This window comes from Rhinolophus ferrumequinum, chromosome 21 (genome assembly GCF_004115265.2).
Source record: "Rhinolophus ferrumequinum isolate MPI-CBG mRhiFer1 chromosome 21, mRhiFer1_v1.p, whole genome shotgun sequence".
Taxonomy (NCBI): Eukaryota; Metazoa; Chordata; class Mammalia; order Chiroptera; family Rhinolophidae; genus Rhinolophus; species Rhinolophus ferrumequinum.
In genome coordinates, this window is record NC_046304.1 from 35383983 (window position 1) to 35406829 (window position 22847).

Sequence of the window (22847 nt, forward strand, 5' to 3'; positions counted from 1 at the left end):
CTGTTTCCCCTGATTCATGCTAGAAGTAGACCAGCCTTCAAATGGCAGAAATGGAAGACAGGCTTAATTGTGAGTGGTATGACTTCCACGAAATCCAGACTTGGGAAAAATAATTAGTGTTTATAAAAGATGATATCATTTAAGAGGGTTTTTTCTCATACACTGACTCATTGAATCAGCATTTATATTTCATAGAACAATGTAAATCGAAAGAAATCATTGATCCCTCGGCCTTTGGATTGGGTTCTTAATTATCAGCTGCATCCTGGTGTGATTCCCAGGAAGTGTGGGGGTGAGACGGGCCATGGAGGAGTTGATACATTTGGGAAATCCACCTGTAAGACTTGGTCCCCAGATTTTTAGCACCATTTTGGAGACGGTGACTGTTCTTTTCAGCCCCGCACTGGGAAAGCAAAGGCACCAGAATATAGACCTGTGTCGAGTGAAACAGCCCAGCCCCTCCTTGTTCCCTAGCTCCAGATGGGCTGTCAGGAGGAGGAAATGGGACTTCACATGCCCATGTGTCCTGGTCATCGGAGGTATGACAAGGGAAATCACTCTGTACCCGCAGCAAACTTGGCTTATAGTACGGATTGCTTTTGTCAGCCCAATGTGGGCTCCCCGGCAAAAACAGGACCTTAATTCTTATACTTTCTATTTTTCAAGCCTAGAATTTTCTTGTAAAGAGTCTGTCTCTTAGGGGAAGGATTAATCTATTCTGCCCTTGTCCTGAGAATAGAGTCCAAAGAAACGGGAATCAGGTTGAGGATAACCTAACTCCCCTGTCTCTAAAGCTATCATCTCAGCAGAGCAGCAAACAGAGGAGGCCTCAGTAGGGAAGACGGATATCTTTATAACAGCTGCTGAGTGCTGACTGTGGAAACCATGTGTATGCTTAGGGAGGAGGCGGCACTGGTAGGTTAATCCAAAGCAGCCACTCTCATCATGCTACTTAGTTGCAACCTTTTTGGCTTAAAATGTACATCAGTTTGAAGCCCAACTGAGGTTTGGTCAATATCCTATTTGTGTGAGCCCCTGAATAAGGCAAAATGAGATGGGAAGTGCTTTGAGCAGGAGCCATAAGGAGTAAAGGGAGTTGATCCAGGCTGGGCAGTGAAGCAGAGAAACAAAAAAAGCACATGAACTGGGCAAAGGATACATTGATTTCTCTGAATATGTAAAAACAGTGCTTCAAATAAGCTATTTTACCCCACTCCTCTGGATCTGTTTCCGGAGCCTCTAGATAATCCTAAATAGCAGCTAAGCAATGGCTGCCACCAGGGAGCCAGAGGATAAGTGCAATTTTCATTTCCCCTTGGGATCAAATCTAGCTGAGCACATGGCCCAGATGTAAAGGATTGGCTAGAAGGACCAGGCAGAAATCATCTGCAGTGCCAGCCACTGGCCGAGAATCAGCCAAAGTCTTAAAGCCTGCAGTGTAGTTACCTTGGGCTTTAGACCTGGTACTGTTTTTCTGTCCTGTTCCTGTTTAAAAACGTTGGGGAAAAAAGGCACTATAATGAATAAGCTGGAACGAACTGCCACAATCAAGAAAAAGCATTCTTTATTTTTTTCCCAGTGGGATTGTTATGAGGTGCACAGTTAGCAAGCACTAACTTCTTCTTGGTGGAGAAGCTGTGGGGTTAACTAGCCAGAGCCCAGAGCTACAACATGCTTCATTGACTTCTCTGAAAGGCCAGGGCAAGGGACCTAAATAAGTGAGAGGGCCCAGATACGGGAACCAGGGTATTGGTCCCTGAAACAGTGGGTTACCCCATTCTTTCTCCTTTTTGGAAATGGAGCACTTGCTACTTTTTCTCTGACATCCTGTGGCTACCTAGCGTATTCACATGCAGACTTGCTTCTTCCCCATTGGGTATTTGGTATTTTTATTTTGTTCCCGTGAATGGCATCAATATCTGTCCAGTTTGCAGGTGGGCTTACTGCCATCTGTGCTGTGCCTGCCCAGTTCTGCCATGTTTAGCCTGTTTCCACCCCCACACACCCCTGCTGATCCTAGGACTTCTTTGATCAATGTTTTTCTCCTTCCTCATTTCCCTCTAGTAGTGTCATTTAACTCTAGCACTCTGTTACAATCTAGGATTGCTTAAAAGTAAGGGGAGCTTGAACTGATTTGAGAGAATAAAGCCGAGCTAAGAGAGAGCGCTCCCTAAGAAAGAAGGCTTTGTGTTTCCATGATGCCCTTTCCCCAACCCTCAGGCCTCTAACCTGCTCCGTAGCACTACTCTTTCTGGGGGCAGTTAATAGTGCTGGCTGTAAACAGCACCTCCTTTCTTTCTCAGGCTTCTTGGGAAGGAGACTGATGTGGGCCTCTTGTTACTGAGCAAGTGATTTGGAGTGGTTCTCACATCGGAACCAGAGATTCCCCCTGGCTCCAGTTGTATTGACAACAGGGTCCCTTTGATGACAGCACGGAAAGGCTAGGAGGAGGAGAATGAACCAGTGAGACTGGCAAAAGATGGAGCAGGAAGAAGGGGAGGCATTCTGGAAAAACTAGCAAGAGACAGACTCCTTAAATTAGGAGACAGGGTGTCTGGAAGGGGAACTTGACCTTGGCCAGCAGGGGTGGGGGTTGGGGGGAGGACCTAGAGCGACTGATTGATTGCCTTTCTTTCTCTACTCTGTGTCTGATGTTGCTTTGGATGCCAGATGATGTGGATGGAAGAGTGCTTGATGGCTCTGCTTCAGTAGTGACGCAGGGCGGGTGTGAGGATCAATAAAGCAGAAACTGGAGATCCAAAGTCAAATGACAAGGCATTTAAAGGCATTTCAGGTACCGCTTAGAGCCATTTAAGTTTTTCCTCTGATTTATCTTTGAACTTGAATTAAGTGGCTTCATAAGATTCCTGTGGTGACCTTTATGGCCCTCTATGACCTTCAGTCCCTATGTTGCCAATGCCTTGCGTGGTTTAGTTTCTTCTTGAAAAATGGTCCTTTGTAGACTTCAGAGAATAGGGTCTCCCTATGAGAAAATGTGAGTGTGGCACTGCTGACTTCCTTTCATCCTTAGCACTGGCTTTTCAGGTGACTGTCCAGACACAGATGGCTTGTGTTGAGTCCTCTAGCTGGATGCGAGGGCACATTAGAAGCAGAGGGTCTGGCCTTTGTTCCCTGCAGCAGGAAGAACTGGAAGTAAAGAGAAGGTCGAACTTCTAGTTGGGGTCTGAACTGCTCCCTTGTACAATTTGTCTTAAGTGAATTGACTTCCTGGCCTTCTTGGGGAGAGGAAGTGGCCACATGTCTTTGACTCAGCTCTTTGGGAACACCTAGGACTTGGGAAGGACCTTGGCTCCTGAAAGCCAGAGACCTGATGTTTGACCTTACCCAAGTTCAAACTCGGAGCTGTTACTCCCAGTCCCAAGGATAGACATTTGGAGGGGCGAATTCTTCATGAGGAGCTTTGGAAGCCACTTCTCCTTGGTCTTCAGTTAAGGAAGAAGACTTCTGAGCCTCAGCTTGTCGGAGACTTGGCCCAAGTCCTGAAGGTCCTTGTAGTTCTCTGACACCTGCCAGAGTAAAAGTACTGGGTGCCTTGCTCACCTTGGGGTAGGGGCTTTTGCTCTGTGGAAGGAAACCACCCGGAGGTCTCTGGACTGAAAGGTACGGTGGGTTCTCAGGGGCTGTGCGGAAGAATATTTCTGTCCGAGTTGCTGTTAAAGCCAGGAGGCCAGATTCCTCAGCTGGGGCTCCAGTTCCCTCCTCAGGACAGATGCCTGCCACAGTGCCCATTATTTTATTTCCTTCTGGATCTGTGACTTCCCATTGACATAGCTCTGCTGTCCTGCTCCCCACACTGCTTGCTTCGTGGGGACTGACTTTGGATTGGTCAGTGTCCGGAGCATCAAGCTGGGGAAAGAGCCCCCCAGAACCCGTGCCTTCCCAGGGGCAGACTGTCTCCTGCTCTCTGCTGCTGTTGGCTGCTGCTTTTGAAAAGTGTGCTTCAGTCCCTCCAGATGCTGCCTTTTGGAGGAACAGCTCTCCTTGCCCTTGGGGTTCTCTGTCCACGTCCTGTTCTGGGTCACCTTCCTCTGTTGCTGCTCTGCTCACCTCCCAAGGACAGAGTTCTGCTCTGTTGGTAGAGGGAGCCTCTTCCGCTTCCCACAGACACACTTCTGCTACCTTGGCCCCCACACTACCTGCTGCCTCAGAACTGCCTTTGCTTCTGTCAGAAGCTTGTGGAGCTGTTTGTGGAAACAGACGTCCACTACCATCTTGACTCTTCCAGGGACACACAGCCTCCTGCTTCCCTTCTGCCCTCTCTGGCTTTTCCTGAACTGCCACAACTTTGGGCTCCAGTTTTTCTGGGACTTTCCTCTTCTCCTCTTGAGGTTCCCCTTTTCCACCCTGTCTTGACTCCCCTCTCTCAGGGATACTTGCAGTCACCTCCCAGGGACAGATCTCCGCTTTGGGGCTGCTGACAGGCTGATAAACATCCGGGGCAGGAGCGTCCCCTGGGCACACGCTGATCGGTCTCTGGGAGCCAGCTTTTGGTTGGTCGGAGTACTGACCATCAGGTTGGGCGGAAGAGCTTGCCAGGGCCATGCTCTCCCATGGACAGATAGATTGTAGCTCATTGCTTGCTTTTTCTCCATCTTCAGTAATGACTTCTGCTTTTGAAGATGGAACTTTTTCTCGGGTTACATGTTCTTGGAGGGAGCCCATTTTGGGGTCTTGTGTCAGGTCTCCTTTCTCTGCTGCCTTGTCACTGATTTCCAAGGAATGCCACTTTGCCCCTTTGCTACTCATGCTGCTGGATGAGTCTGAGACCTCAGGGGCCTGAACAGATGGTTCCCTCAAGTCCTTCTGCCAAGGACAAATAGCTTCCTGCTCTTGACTCAGTTTTGTCTCTTTTTTTGATAGGTCTTCTTCCAGGGAGGTGAATCTCCCCTTTTCTAGAGTTTTCTCCCTCTGTCCTACTGAATCACTCCCCATCTCTTGTTCCAATCCCTTTCCAGTAGCTCCTTCATTCACTTCCCAGGGACAGATCTTGGCTTTTTCGCTGGTAGACACTCCCTCCACTTCCCAGGGACACACCTCAGCTGGCCTGTACCCCACACGGTCCAGTTCCGGGAATCTGGCTGTTGGCCTGTCACTGTGCACAATGTCTGAATGCTGAGAGGAGCCCCTTGGATCCGCGCTCTCACCTGGACAGGCCCCCTTCCGCTCCTGGGATGGGCTCTCCAGCTTCTCTGGAGCAGTAACAGCTATCTCGCTGGGTCCAAAATCTGCAGGAGCCTCTCCTATAACATTTGGCAATTTCCTAATGGCCTCAACTCCCAAGGCCCGTCCCTCCCCTGCTCCAGCACTGACCTCCCAGGGACAGATCTCTGCCTTCTCCGCAGGCAAGGTGTTCTTCAAATCCCATGGACAGATGGCAGCAGTTTTGCTCCCCACACCACCTGCCGCCTGGGAACTGCCTTTGGGTCTGCCTGTGCCTTGAGGACCTGGCTGTGGGGGGAAGCTGCCCGGGCGTACACTCTCCCAAGGACAGACTGCTTCCTGCTTTTGGGTCTGCCCCTCAGGCTGTTCCCAAGCTGTGACATCTTTGATTTCTGATGTTCCAGGCCTTTTCTCCTTTTCCTTTTGAGATTCTCCTTTGGGTGCCTGTCCTGATGTCCAGTGCTCTGTTGTTTTTTCATTTACCTCCCAGGGACAGATTTCTGCCTTGGCAGGTGTCACTGCCTTTATCTCTGGCCTGAGGTCTTCCTGTGGACATTCCTGTGGGGCTCTGCTTCCACCATTGCTGGAGAGTTGGCCGCCAGCTCTGGATGAGGAATTGTCTAGACATGGGCTGGAGTGCCCAGAAACTGTGCTCTCCCAGGGACACACCAACTCCTGCTGTGGGCTAGATGTCTGCATTGCTCCCTCAGTTTGTTTCCCCATCTCGCTAAAGAGCCCTTTTCTGGAGGCTTGCCCTTCTTCCTGGAGAGGTTGTCCACTTGTCCCCTGACGCAGTATTTCCTTCCCTACTCCCTCATCACTCAACTCCCAGGGACAGATCTCTGCTTTCCTGATAGCAGGAGCCTCTCCTGCCTCCCATGGACACACCTCCGCGAGGCTACTGCCCCAACTCCCTGAGCACTCGGGGCTTCCTGGGGCCTCCGTGGAGACTGCTAAGGGGCCACGGAAATCAGTCCTCTCCCATGGACAAAGAGACTCCAAGTCTCCACCCAGTTTCTGTTCTTTCCAGAAGGTTGCTTTTTTGGGGGTTTTCTGCTTTTCCTCGGGGAGCTTCTTCACTCCCTCCTGGGACGATTTTTCATTCTCTACTCCACTTGCCTCCCAGGGACAGAGTTCTGCCTTGGTGATGTCAGGTGTACAAGCTTCTGGGCCTGTGACTACTTGCCTATGTTTCTCCACCTGTCTAGCCTCCACTCTGCCCCCTGCCTCAGACATGCACTTGATTCTTTCAGAGTCCTGAGGGGCAGACTGAGTGGACAGACCCCCGGGGTCAGCATTCTCCCAGGGACACACCACCTCCTGCCCCCTGACCAGCCTCTCTGGCTTTTTCCGAGTAACAGCAACCTCATCTTTGGACACTGATTCTTCTGGGGCTTTCCCCCTCTCTTCTCGGGAGTAGTCTAGATCTTGTCTTGATGCCTCCCTCTCAGTGGCTCCTTCACTCACCTCCCAGGGGCAGATTTCAGCCTTGTTGCTTTCTGACTCAGTGACTTCCCAGGGGCATATCTCTGCCACCCTGCAGTCAGCACTGCCCAGAAGCTGGAGGCCAGTTTTGAGCAGTTCCCGCCTCCCTACAGGGGCTTCTTTTGCTCGCTCAGCATTTTTGTCCCCATCTGTGCCCTGCCTGACTTGCCTCAGTGTGGCAAGCCCTGTTTTACCTGCTCTCTCAACTTTCCCCTCCCCCTGACCCTGGGATATCCTCCTGCCTGTGTCTTCTTGTTGCCTGCTGCCCTCCTGGTGACAGACGCGTAGCATTCTGCTGGTGTGAGCATTCTGCTGGTTCTGGAGGGACTCTTCATTTTCGCAGGGGGCAAGGGCAGCCTGCTTACTCATCACCTTGCGCCCGGCTAGCATGGGGGATCTGGGGCATGCCCCTACACCCTCTCCTGAAGCTCTGCCCTTCTCCCTCTCAGGACTCCCTTCCCCACCCTCCATCTCTCTGTGTGTGCTCCGAGAACGGGTCAAAGCTTTGATAGCCAGTCCCAGGCTGCGCACGGAACCCTGCTGAACAGGAGTCTTGAGGCTGTGGGATTTGGAGAAGAGCTTAGGCCTGTCCTCATCCACATCATCAGCTTCCCACTGGAGACGCCTGTCCTCTGTGTCCATCCCATTCTCCCCAGCACCCCTTTTCTCTGTTGCAACAGAGAGGGCCCTCCAGAGCCTGGCCCGAGCTGGGGAAGGGGAGTGGTTGCCTCGCTCTGGCCCTGAGGGGCCTTCTTGAGCCAATTTTTCTTTCTTGCCTGGCAGGTCTGCATTCTCCCATGGGCAGATGTAGGTGAGTAAGCTGGGATTTTGAGGGGGTACTGGGACTGGTGCTAGGCCAGGGGCTGGGGCCGGGGCTGGAGTTGGCATCAGAGCTGGAGCCAAGGCGGAGGTGGGAGACAGCATCCTTGGCTCTCCCACATTGGCCCCACATAGGACCATGACTGGTGTGGAGACCTGGTGCTGGATGGGTAGGTGAAGCAGCTTTCTCGCAGCCTCCTCCCGAAGCTTTGCAGAGGCATAAGTGGCGTCCACACTGCTGCTCTTGGCAGGGGAAGGTGGAGCTGACAGAGGGGCCCCGCGTGCTCGCTCCGGCCTCCTGGCTGATGACCTCCGAACTGGGCTCGCCTCTGCCGCCTCTGCCTTCTTTCTCTCCTCTCGCTCCTTTGCCTGCCGATAGGTCTCCTCCAGATAGGCCTGGCTGGCCACAAGCAGGGCCTTTTCCCTGGAGCCGGCCATGACACTGAGCGATTTCTGCAGGGAGACAGGCCGAGCTCGGGGGAGCCTGTCTCCTAGTGTCAGGTTGTGGGCACTGGCTGACCGGAAGCCAAGGGCAGGGGGCCCCTCCACTAACTCCTGGCTCTCTGCCCGCGGGGCCCTCTTGGCCAGCTTCCTCCTCAGCAGTGAGTCGAGGAGAGGCGGGTCCTGTTCCCTGTGGTGGTCATTGTCACAGGTGCTGTGGGACTTGCGCAGGGCTGGTGGCCCCTCAGGTTCCCTGAGGCTGGAGCTGAGGAGCCTACGGCGGGAGGAACCGGGCAGGCTGCTGCGGCCCGGGGAGCCCGAGTCCCGGGAGTGCTGCCGGGCCAGGGCCTCCGGGAACTCAGCCAGGTACCTCATGAAGGAGCGGCCCAGCCCCTGGCGCCAGCTGCCCTGCTTCTTAGGCAGGTGGGGGTTGTTAGCAGCCATTTCCTTGGTCTTGTGGACCTCCAGCTGGGCATAGAGCTTTTTCAGCTCGTCCTAGGCAGGGGGAGGAGCAAGGAGAGCAAAGCTGACACTGAGATGGGTGGGCTAAGTCTCTCCACCCCCTGGCTGCACTGTTCTCCCCCTCAGCCCTTATTTAGACCACTTTCTCTGGGGGATCTCTTTCCCACCAAGCTGTGTCCCTTCCGTGCTTTTAAATCTCTCAAAATTCCCCTCTCCGTTCCTACAAGACCAGCGCCAGGCTGGGTCCCAGCCGGACCCACTCAGCCCTGAGGATACAGCGTGTACTCCCATCTCTGGGGCACTGTGGTTTTGTGGGAAATCACCAGCTTGGGGGACAGGAAAGCTGGGTTTGAGGCTGCTGACCCATCATGTGCCTTGAGGTTATTTTCTTGAGCTCTCTGAGCCTCTGCTTCTATAAAATAATGGGATCTGGTTGCCTCGTCCTGGCGTCCTTAAAAGGATTATATGAGATTGATGGCACTAGTGGGCATGAGAAGTGCCGTATCTGGGTGTAAAGGCTGGAATGGGTCTTCTGTGCTTTGGAGTTCTCCCGAGCCGGCATACAGAGAGTACATTGGCCGCTGCTCCGCATAGAGAGGGGCCAGGGGGTGGTGTAGCTGTGGCAGTGGCCTCCCTGCTGGATTGGGGTCTCAGTCCAGCCTATACCCAGGGGCCAGGGGGCAGGACAGGCAGAGCTCAGAGGGTGAGGAGGACAAAGGGTGAAAGAGGCAGAGGCATTTGGGACAGGACGGATTTGGGAGGTGCAAACAAGTCAGGTGTGGTTGGCCCCAGTGGAAGTGGAGGGAATGACTAAACAGCTTCCTGGGATTGTTCCTACGCTGCAGGTTTTATAAAACAATGAGCTAGACTGCCAGGTCGCCTTATTTCCTACCCATTGAGCCTCTCATTAGTGTTTCCGTGACTATAATGATACCCTAAGATGAAAAATAGAGTGAGGATGCTCTCCCGATGTAAGACTCAGGAAGAACTTCCTTTCTCTAAGATGGCCAGGTCCAGGGAAAGGGGATTCTGGTGTAGAAACCCTGGTAGCTACTTAAAGTCTGAACTGCCCAGCCCCAACTGACCCTCGAGTCACCAACTGTCTCGGTATGCTGGGGACTCGGGCTGCTTAATCTGCCCCGCATGAGGCCCCTGCTGCGTGTGAGTGGGGGGCATGGGCGATTAGAGCTCCACTCGGCTCTGCCTCTAAATTGCCAAGTGCCCTGGGCCTCAGGGCTCTGGGTTCTGGAACTTTTTGGGACCTTCTCACTTGGGTGGCAGGGGAGGCACTTAGAGCAATGATGGAGAAGGGAGGGAGGCAAGTCTTAGGGAAAGCTAGGGGCAGCGCAGTAGTGCTGCCTGCCCACTCCCTGAAAGCTAGCGCCAAAAGGAGGCGGGGAGGGTGGCACATACCCGAATGTCTCCAGGGTCCAGGCTGCGCTCGCTCCAGGCAGACGCAGTGCTGCTGTCGAAGTAGGAACCTGAGCGTTGCAGGGCTAGCTCGTCCTCGTACACCTCATCCACCATCTCCTCTCGGGGAGGAGCCCCTGGCTTCCGGAACTGGCCAGGGAAATGGGCATGATGGGAAAAAGACGCACTTTGGCTCCCTGTTCACACCTCCACCTGCCCCATGGAATACTCTTTACTTCACGACTCTTCACACACACACCCCATTCGAAATTCAGGGGTCAGAGAGTTTTGTTTCCACTCATCCTCCCTGATCTCTCGTAGCTCAAAGACCGGGGGTCTCCACCTCCTGCCCCTGCAGTTTCCAGCCACGGCCTTCAGTTCCCCCACATCTCTGTAATGGCTTCTGAGTTGATTTTCAGTCTGCCAACCTTCAAACTGTGTTATAAAGACCCCTCCAAGCCTACTTTTACTTCCTTGCCCAGGGATTAGAGGCACAGAGACGGTAGCTTCCTGCCCCTACCCTCCCGGAAGTGGGATCTTTGCTTAGGGTCTCTGTTGATCAGAGCCACTCACCCGCAGGGTGTCATCCTCACCCTGACCCAGAGAGGGCGCTGCAGCGGCAGCAGATCTACAGTGCCCCTTACAAAGGGGTTGGGGGTCTGCCTTACATCCAGGAGGGGAAGACCTCACCTTAGGGATGAAGGTCAGAGCCAGGGTGACGGTGACTGTGCCGTGGGTGTGGAAGAAGAAGAGGAGGAGGGTCCAGTCCGGGTGCAGAGAGGGAACCAGCATAAACCTGAGGGTGTGGTGGGAGGGGGATTCATAGCTGTGGGTGGAAATGTCCTCTTCCCCCTCATCTGTCTCACTAGCTCTCCTCTCCAGCCCCAGCCCTGACCTCTGTGGAGGAGCTGGGTGGGGTGAAGAGGGCACTCTTCCTTCTTCGTGCCCTCTCTAGGATGTAGGTCCTACCTCAAGGCTCACGTTAACCCCCACCTCCGAGTAGCCCTCCAGCCTACTCCAGCTCACCTTCTCTGGCTGCCTATAGCACAGACTCGTGCTGCACAACTCTGTTATGGACCGTCCGCCACCACAGGGCCAGGTCCTTCTCGACACATAGCAGTTGTGCTGCTGGGACAGCTGAGGTGTCAGGGAGAGCGGAGCATGTGTGGGAAGGAGCTTTCTCTTGTGTGCCAGGTGAGACATGAGGTGCAGGGAGGGCACCTGGGGTAGGGAGGGCACTACAGGTAGCGGGCCTTCCTTACCTTGCTGAGGCACAGCAGTGTTGTAAGGATGGCCATGAGCTGGGGGTACCCTCATCTGGGAGAGGTGAGAAGTGTCGGGGGGAGGAGGAGTGGGTAGGTGTGCCTGTCCTCACCTGGCCGCGTGGAAAGTAGCAGAGAGCAGCAGCTCGTTGTGCAGGGCGATGCCCATGTAGCGCGGCTCGTGGAAAGCTGAGGGCACAGCCCGGGCGGCGTAGCAGAGGAAGCTGCCCCAGCACAGGAGCAGCATCTCGGCTGCAGGGAAGCAGGGAGGGAAAGAGCCGGCACCACCTCAGCAGCCAGGCTGCCCCTTTCTCTGCAGGGCTGGCTGGGGGGAGGCCTGGGCCAGGGGTCTGGGTACAAGGCAGGAGGAGCAGGACCAGAGGACCGCTGGGGGGCACAGAGCCCAGGGCCAGAGTGGGACTGGACTCAGCGGAAGCAACTCACCCACAACCATGATATAGTCCCAGCGGTCGTGGTGGCAGAGGTAGAAGTGGCGACCCGTGGGAGTGTGGCCTCGGATCACCAGGGGCACGTGCAGGATGCCTCGCTCCATAACCCACACCGTCCACACAGCCAGGAAGCCCAGCACTAGCAGCAGGAGCAGAGCCAGACGCCGCAGCAGCCGCCTGCTGCTCAGGTGGGGGCCCGGCTGGGCCTTTCGTGACAGAAACAGCTGGAGCACTCTATAGGGGTGAGGGTGGTGGTGGAGGGAGAAGGGCCAGGGCTCTGTCTCGGTCCATTGCTCCTCTCCCCTCCACACATATCTGTCCTCCCATCCCTTCCATGGCTCGCTGCCTCCTCACCCTTAGAAAAGTTACATTTGGAGGGGAAGACTATAGTGATGCAGGCAGGCCTTGGGGACACAGGAGTGGAGCTGTAAGGGCCTAACTGTGAAGAACTCCATTCCATCAATAAGCTGGGCTGCCCAGGAGTAAGCAGTGTAAGCAGGAGTAAGCAGGAGTTTAGCCACTAAGCTTGGCTAAGGCCAAGCTTAGTGCCAGTGAGAGCAAGGTCTGCCGCAGCCTCTACCTATAAAGCTTGAGTATAATGGTGCCATAGACAATGGCAAAACCCATCAGTCGGACCCAGCGGAGAGCGATGCAGCGGAATACGCTGGGCTTGAAGTACAGGATGAAGACCTGGAGAAGAGGGGGCAAAAATAGCTGTTCTCCACTGCACTTCCACTATGCACCAGGCCTACGCTAAGCACATTGCTGATTCTCCTAAGAGCCTTGCCACCTCCATTCTGCAGAGAAGCAGCTTAAGTATCAGAGAGGTTGGGTAATTTAGCCTAAGTCACACAGCGGGTCATAGAGCTCTCTTGAGCTTGGGCTGTTTGGCTCCAGAGCTCACTAATCCAGCCTGCTATCTGTGAATCTGAATAGGGGGGTTTGGAGGTCTCTAAATCTCCCCAAGAGGGCAGAGAGAAGGAAGCATTCTGGGGTTTGGAGGGTGCCAGGTTGGGACTGTGGGGATCCTGGGAGGTGGGGATCAGCTCTGGCCACAAACTCACAGGGAAGTAGAGCAGAAGGAACCCAAAAAGGGTGGTTTCCAGCAGGACAATTCCAGACGCCCGGATCCTCTGTGAACCCAGGAATGAGAGAGGTGTGTAAGTAGGGCAGTGGGAGGACAAAGCCTGCATGATGGCGCGGGTAGGTCTCGGGCCTGTTTTAGGGGTCACTCAGTGGCCCTGGGCTGAGGCTTCACCCTGTAACCTTAGCTCTGCCTTTCATCCACAGCCACACCCCCACTCACACCACAGGCTCTTAGCTTCACTGGCACTAAGTGTGGCTAAGGCCCAGGTTTCACAGCTTCCACCACCCTAGCCCTATTCCCCTCCCACCCCAGCCTGGGCTTTGCTACAGACCTGGGCTCAGATCAGAGGCTGCTGAAGCTAGAAGGGACCTCATGCGTTCCTCCAAGTTTTGGGTCAGACTGCTCCCTTGTGTACATACCCCCTTCTCTGCTGATAACCATCTAGGTGACCTTCAAGCCTGGGTCAAGTGTCACAGAAAGTTTCCCATGCCAACTTAGGCAGGACAACTGGGTCCTTTCTTTGAGCAGCCACAGAAACTGACACACATACCTGCATCCTCGCCCCTGTCTTACCGTGTTGTTTTATTTACATGTCTGCTTCCTCCACGTGGGAGCTCCATAAGGGTCAAGATCGCTTCCCCTAGTACCTACTTACTGTTTTGAATCAAGTCCAGTGCCTTTATTTTACAGGCAAGGAAACAGGTCTAAGGGGTGAAGCCAGTTGCCTAATCAAGACCACTTCTCCCAAATTCTGGTCTTAGGTAGCCTCTGGTCTCCTGTTGATGCTAGGGACTCAAGATGGGTAGGACATATGTGCGGGAGAGAGATGTGGGGCCTTTCTTGCCTTGCTCTGGCGGCAGCGGTAGGAGGCCAGCATGCTCAGGAAGATGACCAACATGCAGCAGGCCTGGCAGGCCAGCACTGCTGCCCGCAGTGCCAGGGCCTCCTCCACCAGGCAAGGTGTGGCATCCATGCAGCTGGTGCAGCCGTCAGCACATGGCTGGCACCGCAGCAGCCTCCCGGCGCTGCCTTGTGGGGACCCAAATTGCCCAGTAGGCTGGGCAGCACTCTCCTCTAACCCTATAAAGAACAGGATGGGTGAGGGAAGAGGGGCAAGGCTGAGGCATACTGAAATCTCAGTCTTCTCTCCCAGTGTTCACCGCAGCCTTCTCCCCGCGTTCCTACGGTGGCCTCTGGGATAGGGTCAGAGCGGAGAAACGAGGAAGTGGGTAGTCCCAGTGGAGGGTAGGGTTAACAGGAAGAGGTGATGTCAGGCCAGGGCTCATTGCAAGGTCAACTTGCAGCAGATTGGTGTGTCCTGGGCTCATTCTCCAAAGGCGCAGACACCCCCAAACCGGATCTTGCCTGCCTCTTCCGCTTCTCTCGACCTTCTGCCTTTGCCCCACAAGCGTCCTCCCAGTGCCTCACCCCATTGCCTCCCTAGCCCTCTCCACAGTTACATACCCCTGGAGCGGCTCGCCCCATAGAAGCCGGGTCTGCAGCGACAGAGGTAGCGGCCAAGGACAAAGCCCTGACTCTCCAGAGGCACGCACTGTGGGGATGACGAACACAGTGTCTGTGTGGGGCTTTCCGTCCTGGGAAGAGGTGGAGGGTCCACCTACCCCCCTATCCAGAGCACCGGGGTCCGCACTAGGGAACTCACCAGAAGCCCTCCCTAGTCCTCGGGAAGGCTTCCCTCTATGGAAACCTACTCTATCCCACCCTCACCGCCTCTCTTCTCAGGAGACCCCCAGTCAAAGAGTATGGAGATAGATCACCCTTTTATTCAAACCAGTAGTGACAGGAGCCTCACAGATCCCATTTCCCAGCTAGAGTGAGGTGCTTGGGGGAGGTGGAAGTAGGGAGAACTCTGAACCCAGCCACACCTGTGTGCCGACATCCTGCTTCAGAGTCCCCATCAGCGTCCCTCTTTGGCACATAGGTGGATTGAAAAGGCTCCCACAGAGGAGCTGCTTCCTCTGTCAGGGGCCATCTGGCACAGGACTGCTTTCCCCAGCCCTAATGCCAGGCTAATGCCAAGCTGGTGGGATGGCAAGGCCAACTCTTTATTCCACCTCCGCCCATTAATGTTTACCTAGCAGGGGACAGCACAGACCTGAGCCAGGAGGGGAAGATGAGCACATGGATGAGCTGTAGGGAGTGGCGAGGAACAGAGAGCATAGGGCAAAGGAAGGGGTGAACCCCAGGAGATTCCATAGCTATCTCAACGGTCACCTAGATAGCTTAGAGGGCGGTGCCTCTGAAATCGCGGCCCAGCTACCTCTCTTGCCAGGATCACTGAAATATGCTCTGTTCCTGCCACAGTCTGCACAGTCAGACAAATACCTTCCCAGAGATGTGTGTGTGGCTGGGTTTTAAAGTGCACTGGACAATGGGAGCCCTTCCCCATCCCCGGACTTTTAGCTCCAAACACATGTGCCCTGAAGAACAGATGCCCAAACCTGCCCCACCTCCCCGTAGGCTGCAGGGCTCGGCTTGGCTTTGGTTCAGCTCAGGGACAAGCACGCAGCCAGTGTAACTGTGGGGCAGATTAGTGCACTGGCCTCCCAGTTCCCCACTACTTACAGGATTAACAGCCATTGTTTTCCATTATCCAGATTCTTTCGCATCTATGGCTTTGATTCCACCAGCATCTGGCCTGGGTTCCATCATCTACACCAGTCCCAGAGCTCTTCAAGCTCCTTCTTTGGTTAGTCCTCCCACACCCTGATCAGCAATTCCACTTTTTTCAACAAACATCAAATGAGCATCCGTTGTGGGCCAGGAGGAGCCTGACATATATGACAGTGAGGTCCAGGAGACGGGAAAAGGATGATTAATAGGGGCTCAGGAGATTATCCTGGGGAGGGATCCTGGGGCACCCAGTACCAGAAAGGAGAGCAGACAGGGAGGCACACAGGTTTCAAGGCAAGGAAGTGGCTGTCTTGGGTAGAGGGTGGGGGGTTGGCTGTGTGTCCTCACTTTTAAAAAGTCTGGTAGCGCATCTTTATCTCATCACTAGGATCTCCCCTGGAGCCCTGAGAGGCTGGTGTGCCTCCTGGGAGCTGGGTGGTGGCAATGGTGGGAAAGGGCCCCCACCATCCTTACCTGGGTGCTGTTGAGATCACACAGGTGCGTGTTAGAGTACCAGCCTGGGCCACTGGCACACTGATTGATGTCCATGCTCTGAAGATCTATGTCCATCTGCACCTGCCCCCTAGGGCAGTGAATTTGCAGTTAAGGGCACAGCAAAGGATGCCAAGGTGGACGTGTGTCCTTGTGCCCCAGACTATGGGCAACACAAGCTCTACAGACTTCAGCACAGTGGCTGCAGTGTGTGGAGAGAGAGCCACATGCATTCCATTTCTCCAGTGTTACTAATCTTCACGGTCTCTGGGCAACAATTCCTCTCCCCATAGGTTGTTCCCCCCACCCCTCAGCTTTTCAGCATCCTAGCATTTCCTGGTTTCTGTCAATGGGTAGAGGGAGGGGGCAGGTCAAGACATGTGGGAACTGGGGGCTCTGAGGATCTGTCTGAAGGGGATTTTCACACTTCCCCACTGCATACACACACACACACACACACACACACACACACACACACACACACACAGGGAGCTCAAGTATTTATCACCCCTCACTCTGCCCAAACCAGGTCTGACCTGATCACAGCAAAGGAGCTATGGAATGGAGGAGCCCGGAGTTAGAGGGGCCTGGCCCAAGGGCTCCCAAACCTACACTGGCTGAGTAGGGAAAGAGCTGATCAGGAGCCAGACTTCCTGCCATGAGCAAGGGAACACTGCTGGGGACAGCAAATGGGGGGCACATAGCTGGAAAAACAATCTTGATTGTTGAGTATCTTGAAGTACTGTGCCCATTTGCAGCCTCCTCCCACCAGGTCTCCCAATCAGTCTTTACTCTGGTTGAGGGGAGTCAGTTATCTGAGGAGCGTCACAGGCTGCTGGGTCAGGACAGGCACGACTTGATGTAAGAATATAGCCATTGGGAGTGACCCTGGGGACCCAGCCAACTCCTAGACAGAAAGGGCAATGGTTCCAAGGCCCTCCCCCCACGAAGTTTCCTTGCCTTGGAGAAGCCTCCTTTTACAAATCTGGATTGCTAGAGAGCAGCGGGTTTAACTCCTGGAATGCCCACCTGGCTCCTCCCAGACACCCGCCTGGTGCATGGATTGTCACTGTCATCCACCCCAAACCCTCTCCAGCTTCTTATACACACTCCTCAGACCTGGGGGCCAAGACCTATGCTTGGCTATACCCACACATCTGTATACATGTGTCTACCTATGTGTAAATGGACTGATTCATAGACAGTATATACACTCACACCTGTATATTAACACTGGTAATTATAGGTTCCCAGAGTCGATTGCAAATACTACACTGCTGAATGCAAATACACAGATCAGTGCCCCCCAGACACACACGTGCATGCTGAGTGGCTGGACTTGGGTTCCCCCACCCCACATACCCACAAATGCACTGAATCCTGCACAAACCCACTTACCTGACCTCCGGGTTGAGGTCTGGCTTGAGTCCATAGAAGGTGGCCGAGAGTGTGATAAGCCAGCCAGGACGGAGCTGGCCCTGCTGGCATTCCAGGAAGGGAGGAGACAGCCTCACATGCTGCATGTCCCCTACATATCCATCCCCCTGTGGCCACTTGGGGCTTCCAAGGCTTCCTAGGTCATTGGTCAGCACCCGTTTTTGCAGGGCAGGGATGTCAAGGGCCCCACTTAGGCTCTCCTCCTGCACCCTGTTCCGAGACAAGTCCTGGAGGATGGTCTCTTCCCCCATCCGGGTGGCCTGCAGGGCTAGCTGCAGGTGGCTGGCCCCTGGTGGAGGGTTAAAAGTCAGCAGAACCCGGTATGCTCTTGGGTCCCCCTCGGCCACGCTTCGGACCAGCGCCTGGTACCACTCCACATCCTCCGCCACGCTGGACTCGCGGATGTCGTTGGCTTGTAGAAGCATGTTGAGGAAATTGGCGGCCTGGGCAAGGGTGCCCGCTGCCCTCTGTAGGATTGGTAGGAGCTCTGGTCCGGCTCCTGCCCCCCGGGCTTCATAGTGCTCACTGCAATTAGCCCCCAACAGCTGTTGGGCATCTCCAGAGTAGAGAAAAGCCAGGGCTGCTTCGGCACCCTCTGGGGGCACCCACATGGGTATAGATCCTGCGTTTACTTGGGAGGACCGCGGGGGCAGAGAGCGGAGGGGCCGCGGATCCCCCAGAGCCCAGCCACAGAGGAGACAGCAGCCCAGCAGCCCCAACACAGGAGGCGGCATGACCAGCTCCCTGGTGCCCATCCGTGGTGCAGGCCTCAGGGCCCCTGGAGTCCAGGCGGCACGGGGGATTCGGTGGCTCAGGAGAGCCCAGGCAGAGGCTGGCCGCAGGCTGGGGCTGCCTGCCTCCCTGCCTCCTACCCTCACTTTCTCTTCCTCTCTCCCTCTATGTCTCGGCTTCTGCTGTCTTGCCTGTGTTTTATTCTAACGTCATCAGCTGGCTTCTGGACGTAAGCATGAGGGCTCTGCCCCCTCCTCTCTCAGTGTGGTCACCCATTGCAAACCCTCTTAATCCTGGCATACCACTCTTCCCTGCCCCTCTTATTCAGTATCTAGGCTCCCTCCCCCATTCTCCACCCCACATATGCTCCAGAGAGAGATAGGTGGGAGGGCAGAGGAAGGGACCAGTCATTCTCCCTCCCTCCCGCCTGCCCTCCCTCCCTTCTTCTGCCCTTTGCTCCATTAGGAGAAATGGGCAAATCCAGGATGGGGCGCCATAGCAACCGCAGATGAGCCCATGCCCCTCTCTCCACCCTCTGCTCCACTTAGCCTCCTGGCAGCAATTGCGAGGGGCATGATAAAGGACAAAGCTGCATCTCCTGGCAGTCTTCTCTGGCTGCCTGCACCCCTCTGACACCAGGCTGCCAAACTGGAATTTGAGATTGGGGATGGCGAGGGTGGGAAAGAGCCTAATGTAACCATAATCAATCTTTGTACAGACTGTGGCAGTTCATAAAGTGTTTTTCATGTGCATTATCTCAATGAATCTTCCCCACAACTACATATGATGAATGTTCCTATCCCCATTTCACAGATGCAGGCACTGAGGCTCAGACTCTCCCAAGATCGCCTAGCTGCTCACTTTGAGTTGAGACTCAAACCCTGAGCTCTGACTCCCCACCACCACCACCACTGTGTTATTCAACCTCAGAGACCTTAAGGATTAAGGAGGAGTAGATCAAGCCCAGAGAGGCGAGGGGACTTCCCTGGGACCACACTGCTTTTTGTGACAGAAAGGGAGTCTCCACCAGGGGACCCCTCCTTCTGCACCACAGAGCAGCAACCACAGCCAAAGGGGTAGGGGGAGGATGGGGAAGGAGAAGAGAATGAACAAAGTTTTGCCTCTGCTTCCACCTTCATTTTGTCATCCTAAGCCCTGTCTTCTTTCTTTGTGAAACCTGTGCCTAAGCCCTCTGGCTCTTCCCGGTTTTCTTATGGCTCTGCCCTTCCCTCTGTTGGACAAGATAACTGGAGCCCCAGAGTTAGCATCATCTCAGGCAGCCTCCCTGGATCAGAAGGGTGTGGATTCTTGCAGGCAGCCACAGAACAAAGCCCCTGCCTTCTTCCCCTTCCCTCGTCCATCACCTTTCCATAGCAGATGCACTCCCCACTCACCCCGCAATCTGGCCCCATATATACATGCTGTCTTTTGGCTCCTTCTATTCTCCTCCCCCATAACCTTTGATGTCCCAGGTCACTGAGTGTGAGTAGCAAGGGACGGGTGGTGGTTGCTAAAAACTTCCCTTGCTTTACAGGTGGCCTCTGCAAACAATCCTGCTTTGGAACCCTAAGTGGGACTGTAAGGGGTGGGAGGACGAGAAGAGGGCTAGAGGACAAACCTCCAGCAGAATTCCTAGGGTGTCAGAACTAGAAATGCCTACAGCCCAGACAGTTCTCTAATGGAGAAGGAAACTAAAACTGAAACTGAATGTCAGCAAAGTGACCTTCTCAAAGCCACAAAGCCAGTGAGTGGTCATAAGGTCAGACCTGTGTCACACATCCACAGCTCTCTCCTTGGCCTGTCTCATTCTGTGTGCTAACAGAGAGGGACAGAGGGGGCAAGTGACCCATTCCACTTTCTTCGTATTATCAGCTATGGTGGGTTAGATGAAGGCCAACAAAACACACTGGGTGAATACATAATAGTAAGTTGTCTTTTTCCCCCCAAGAAGCTTTTCATAATAATAACAACTAACATTTGTATAGTGTTTAAGCATTCACATGTAAATTTCCATTTAATCCTCGCTACAGCCCTGCATGAGGGGCGAATTATGATTGACCTAATTTTACAAATGAAACACACGTTCAAAGATGTTTAGTTATTTGCTCTTGGTCATTCATCCAGGAAATGGCATGATTAGGACTCAAACTAGATGGCAAGCTCCAGAGGGACAGAAACGAGGCCTAACTCACTCATCACTGCACCCCCAAAGCCTGGTTCACTGCTGAATGACTAAGTGAACCTCAGGACTGGTTTAGACTCTCTGAATTGCTCTTCACAAACCTTTTAAACTAGGATCCTCCCACTGCAGGGACTACTTATATAGCCCTCAGTGAAAAAGGTTTGTGTGGACACACAACCTGCTCAACAAACACACACCCATCCAACTCATACAAAGATATACTTCCTTTGCTTGGAGCTTACTTTTCGATGGTTTTTCTAGGATCTGGGCTACAGATCTGGACATTTAAGGGCATGGAGAAAGGCAGCATTCCTTAACCTGCCTTAGAAAGAGCATGTGTGCATTCTCCTGTGCCTCTGTGTGCTCTGGGCAGGTGGAGATACATCCCAGGTGGTGGACATAGTCTCCCTCTGGGGCCAAAAAAGTAGCTGGACAGCAGAGGGCGCTGCAGAGCTACAGACCTTGCATTCACCGGCCAGTTTTACAGACACAGCCAGGGATCTTGGGTGGTCTTCTTAGGACTCAGGTGTTTTGTGATCCTATAGCAGTTTCTCATTTGTCCAGAAACCTGAGTGACTTCTGAGAGGTAACTGAGGGAGAGAGGGTAGAGAATAAAATCTTTGGAGTCAGAGCTGGTTTTGAATACCACTGTACCTTTCTGAACTATGTGATCTTAGGTGAATAACTGAGCTTCAGTTTCTCCATGGGCAAGGAAGCATATTAATGCTGTTGTGCTGAATTAGAGATGAATTTGTTTCAGGAGCCTCTAACACGGTGTGAGGTTGAATAAGCATTCCATGCTTATTATCAAGGGTCGACTCTGTGCTGGGCACAGTCCTTGGCACTGGAGAGTCCCTGATGGGCAAACGTGGCCCCTGCCCTCAGGGAGCTTACAGCTTAGTAAGGAAGACAGACTTTAATCAAATAACCCCACAGATCAATGATAAATTACATCTATGCAATTAAGTGAAACAAAGGAGTGTGGTCCTGGGGCTTGGTGAGAAGGAAGTGCCCAGGCAGGGAGATTTCCTTGAGGTAGAGAGCAGTGAGTTCAACCTAAAGAATGCATAGGAGTTTATTGAGCAAAAAGAGAGGGAAACAGCCTTTTAAGAAAAGGGAATAGCTTGTGCAATGGCCACATGTGGCAAGCTTGACACAGGGCTAGTGGAAATGCAGAGGAGAGGAAAATGGGGATGTCAGAGGGCTCTTTAAAGAGTTTTGTCTTTAACCTAAGAAAAACGGGAAACCATTATAATCACGGACTGTGGACAAATGTCCATTTTAAAAAGGTGTCTCTGGCTGCAGGACTCATAGTAGACGCTCCACCCTCTTCCCTTCGATGCACCCTCAGGTACCAAAGTTGCTAAGTTCTGCTGGCTGCTCCTTCCTTTTTGTCCCTTGCAGCCCTAAATATTTTTCATGGGATGATTGCAATGGTTTCCTAACTGGTCTCCCTGCCTCCAGTCCAACCTCCTCTACACAACAAACTTGATCTTATTTGATCTTCACAACATGTCTGCAAATAAACAAAGGAGCAATCCTTATCCCTATTTTGCAGATGAGAAAACTACAGTACTACGGAGCTGGTTCAGACAGGCTTTTGAAAGCCAATTATTAAAATTTCAGGAATTTTGCAAGCCAGTTGTTAAACACAGCCACTGTTAAAAATTAAGTTATACAAATTTATAATTAAATAAGTGATATTAAAGACAAAGGTAATAAATTCTCAAAACTCATCACTTAATAATTTCACTATTTACCTATGCTCTTGGGGTTGTTATTCTATATGATGAAACTACTACATTACAGTTTGCTATTGCTCACCTCTAACTTCGTGTTCAGTAGAGTCAGATTGGTAGATTGAAATTACCATGGAGGCAGTGTTTACACCATGGAAATTGGCAAACCCTACAAATCAGGACCTTGATTTGTTTTGTTGATTATCTAGATTTAAGAATGTGATGGAGAAAATGTTCATTATTCAGATTTAAATTTAATGTTTGACCTCTGCAGCTATTACACTGTGGATTGCACAAAAATTGAGAACATATTCTTTCAGTATTTGAAAACTGTTTTCTGATTCAGCAAAGAAGTCACTCCCAAAATTGAACTTTCCTCTTACATTGACATAGAAGAAAATAGTAACCAACATTCTTGTCATAATTATACTCCTTGGTCAACTGAAACCCATTCAAGAGGCAAACATCAAGGAAAGTATTCTGTGAGAATCTCTTGGTTACGTGGAATTTTCAATTGTATATTATTTTTTGTAAATCATCAGTTAAATTTGATAAACGTATGTACCAGTATATATGCATACGCCCCTTTCCTTTTTCCCCAGAGCTGTCCAATATTTATCAGCACACCACTGGGTCTAGAATACATTATTCATATGTCATTACCTAAATATTCACTAGATGCCAGGGGGATAGTCTGTCAATGAAGAAATGACACGGCCACGGTCACACATCACAAGCGGCACAGGCGGGACCAGAACCAGAGTAACTCCCAAAGCCAGCAGCTCTCCCAGGACCAGTTCGCGCTTCCCAGGGCCGCTCCATCTTACCCGGAGGGCTGGCTCTTGCCTGAGCGCCCGGGAAGTGAAAAGCAAGGGTCGGGGCAGGAGACCAACAACCAGGCGAAAAGCAGCTCGCGGCCAATAGCTGCCCAGGCCGCGCGTAACGTCACGCTCCGTGAAGGCCCGCGCCAGCACACCCGGAGGAAAGGGGCGTGATCATCGCCTCCCGGAAGTGACGCCATCCGTGGGCGGTCCT

The 22847-nt window shown here is 53.0% G+C and overlaps 1 protein-coding gene across 1 annotated transcript; it reads right to left on the reverse strand.

The window, feature by feature from the left end:
- Positions 1-249: 249 nt before the first annotated feature.
- On the reverse strand, positions 250-18042 carry GPR179 (G protein-coupled receptor 179). The gene is made up of 11 exons (XM_033091703.1): positions 17121-18042; positions 15705-15813; positions 14061-14148; positions 13441-13676; positions 12574-12642; positions 12090-12199; positions 11505-11743; positions 11174-11312; positions 10489-10594; positions 9802-9948; positions 250-8421 (listed from the first exon to the last, which is right to left on the reverse strand). The coding sequence occupies exons 1-11, from the start codon at positions 17912-17914 to the stop codon at positions 3367-3369; spliced, it is 7092 nt and encodes a 2363-aa protein (XP_032947594.1). The 5' UTR covers positions 17915-18042; the 3' UTR covers positions 250-3366.
- Between the last annotated feature and the right edge of the window lie 4805 nt (positions 18043-22847).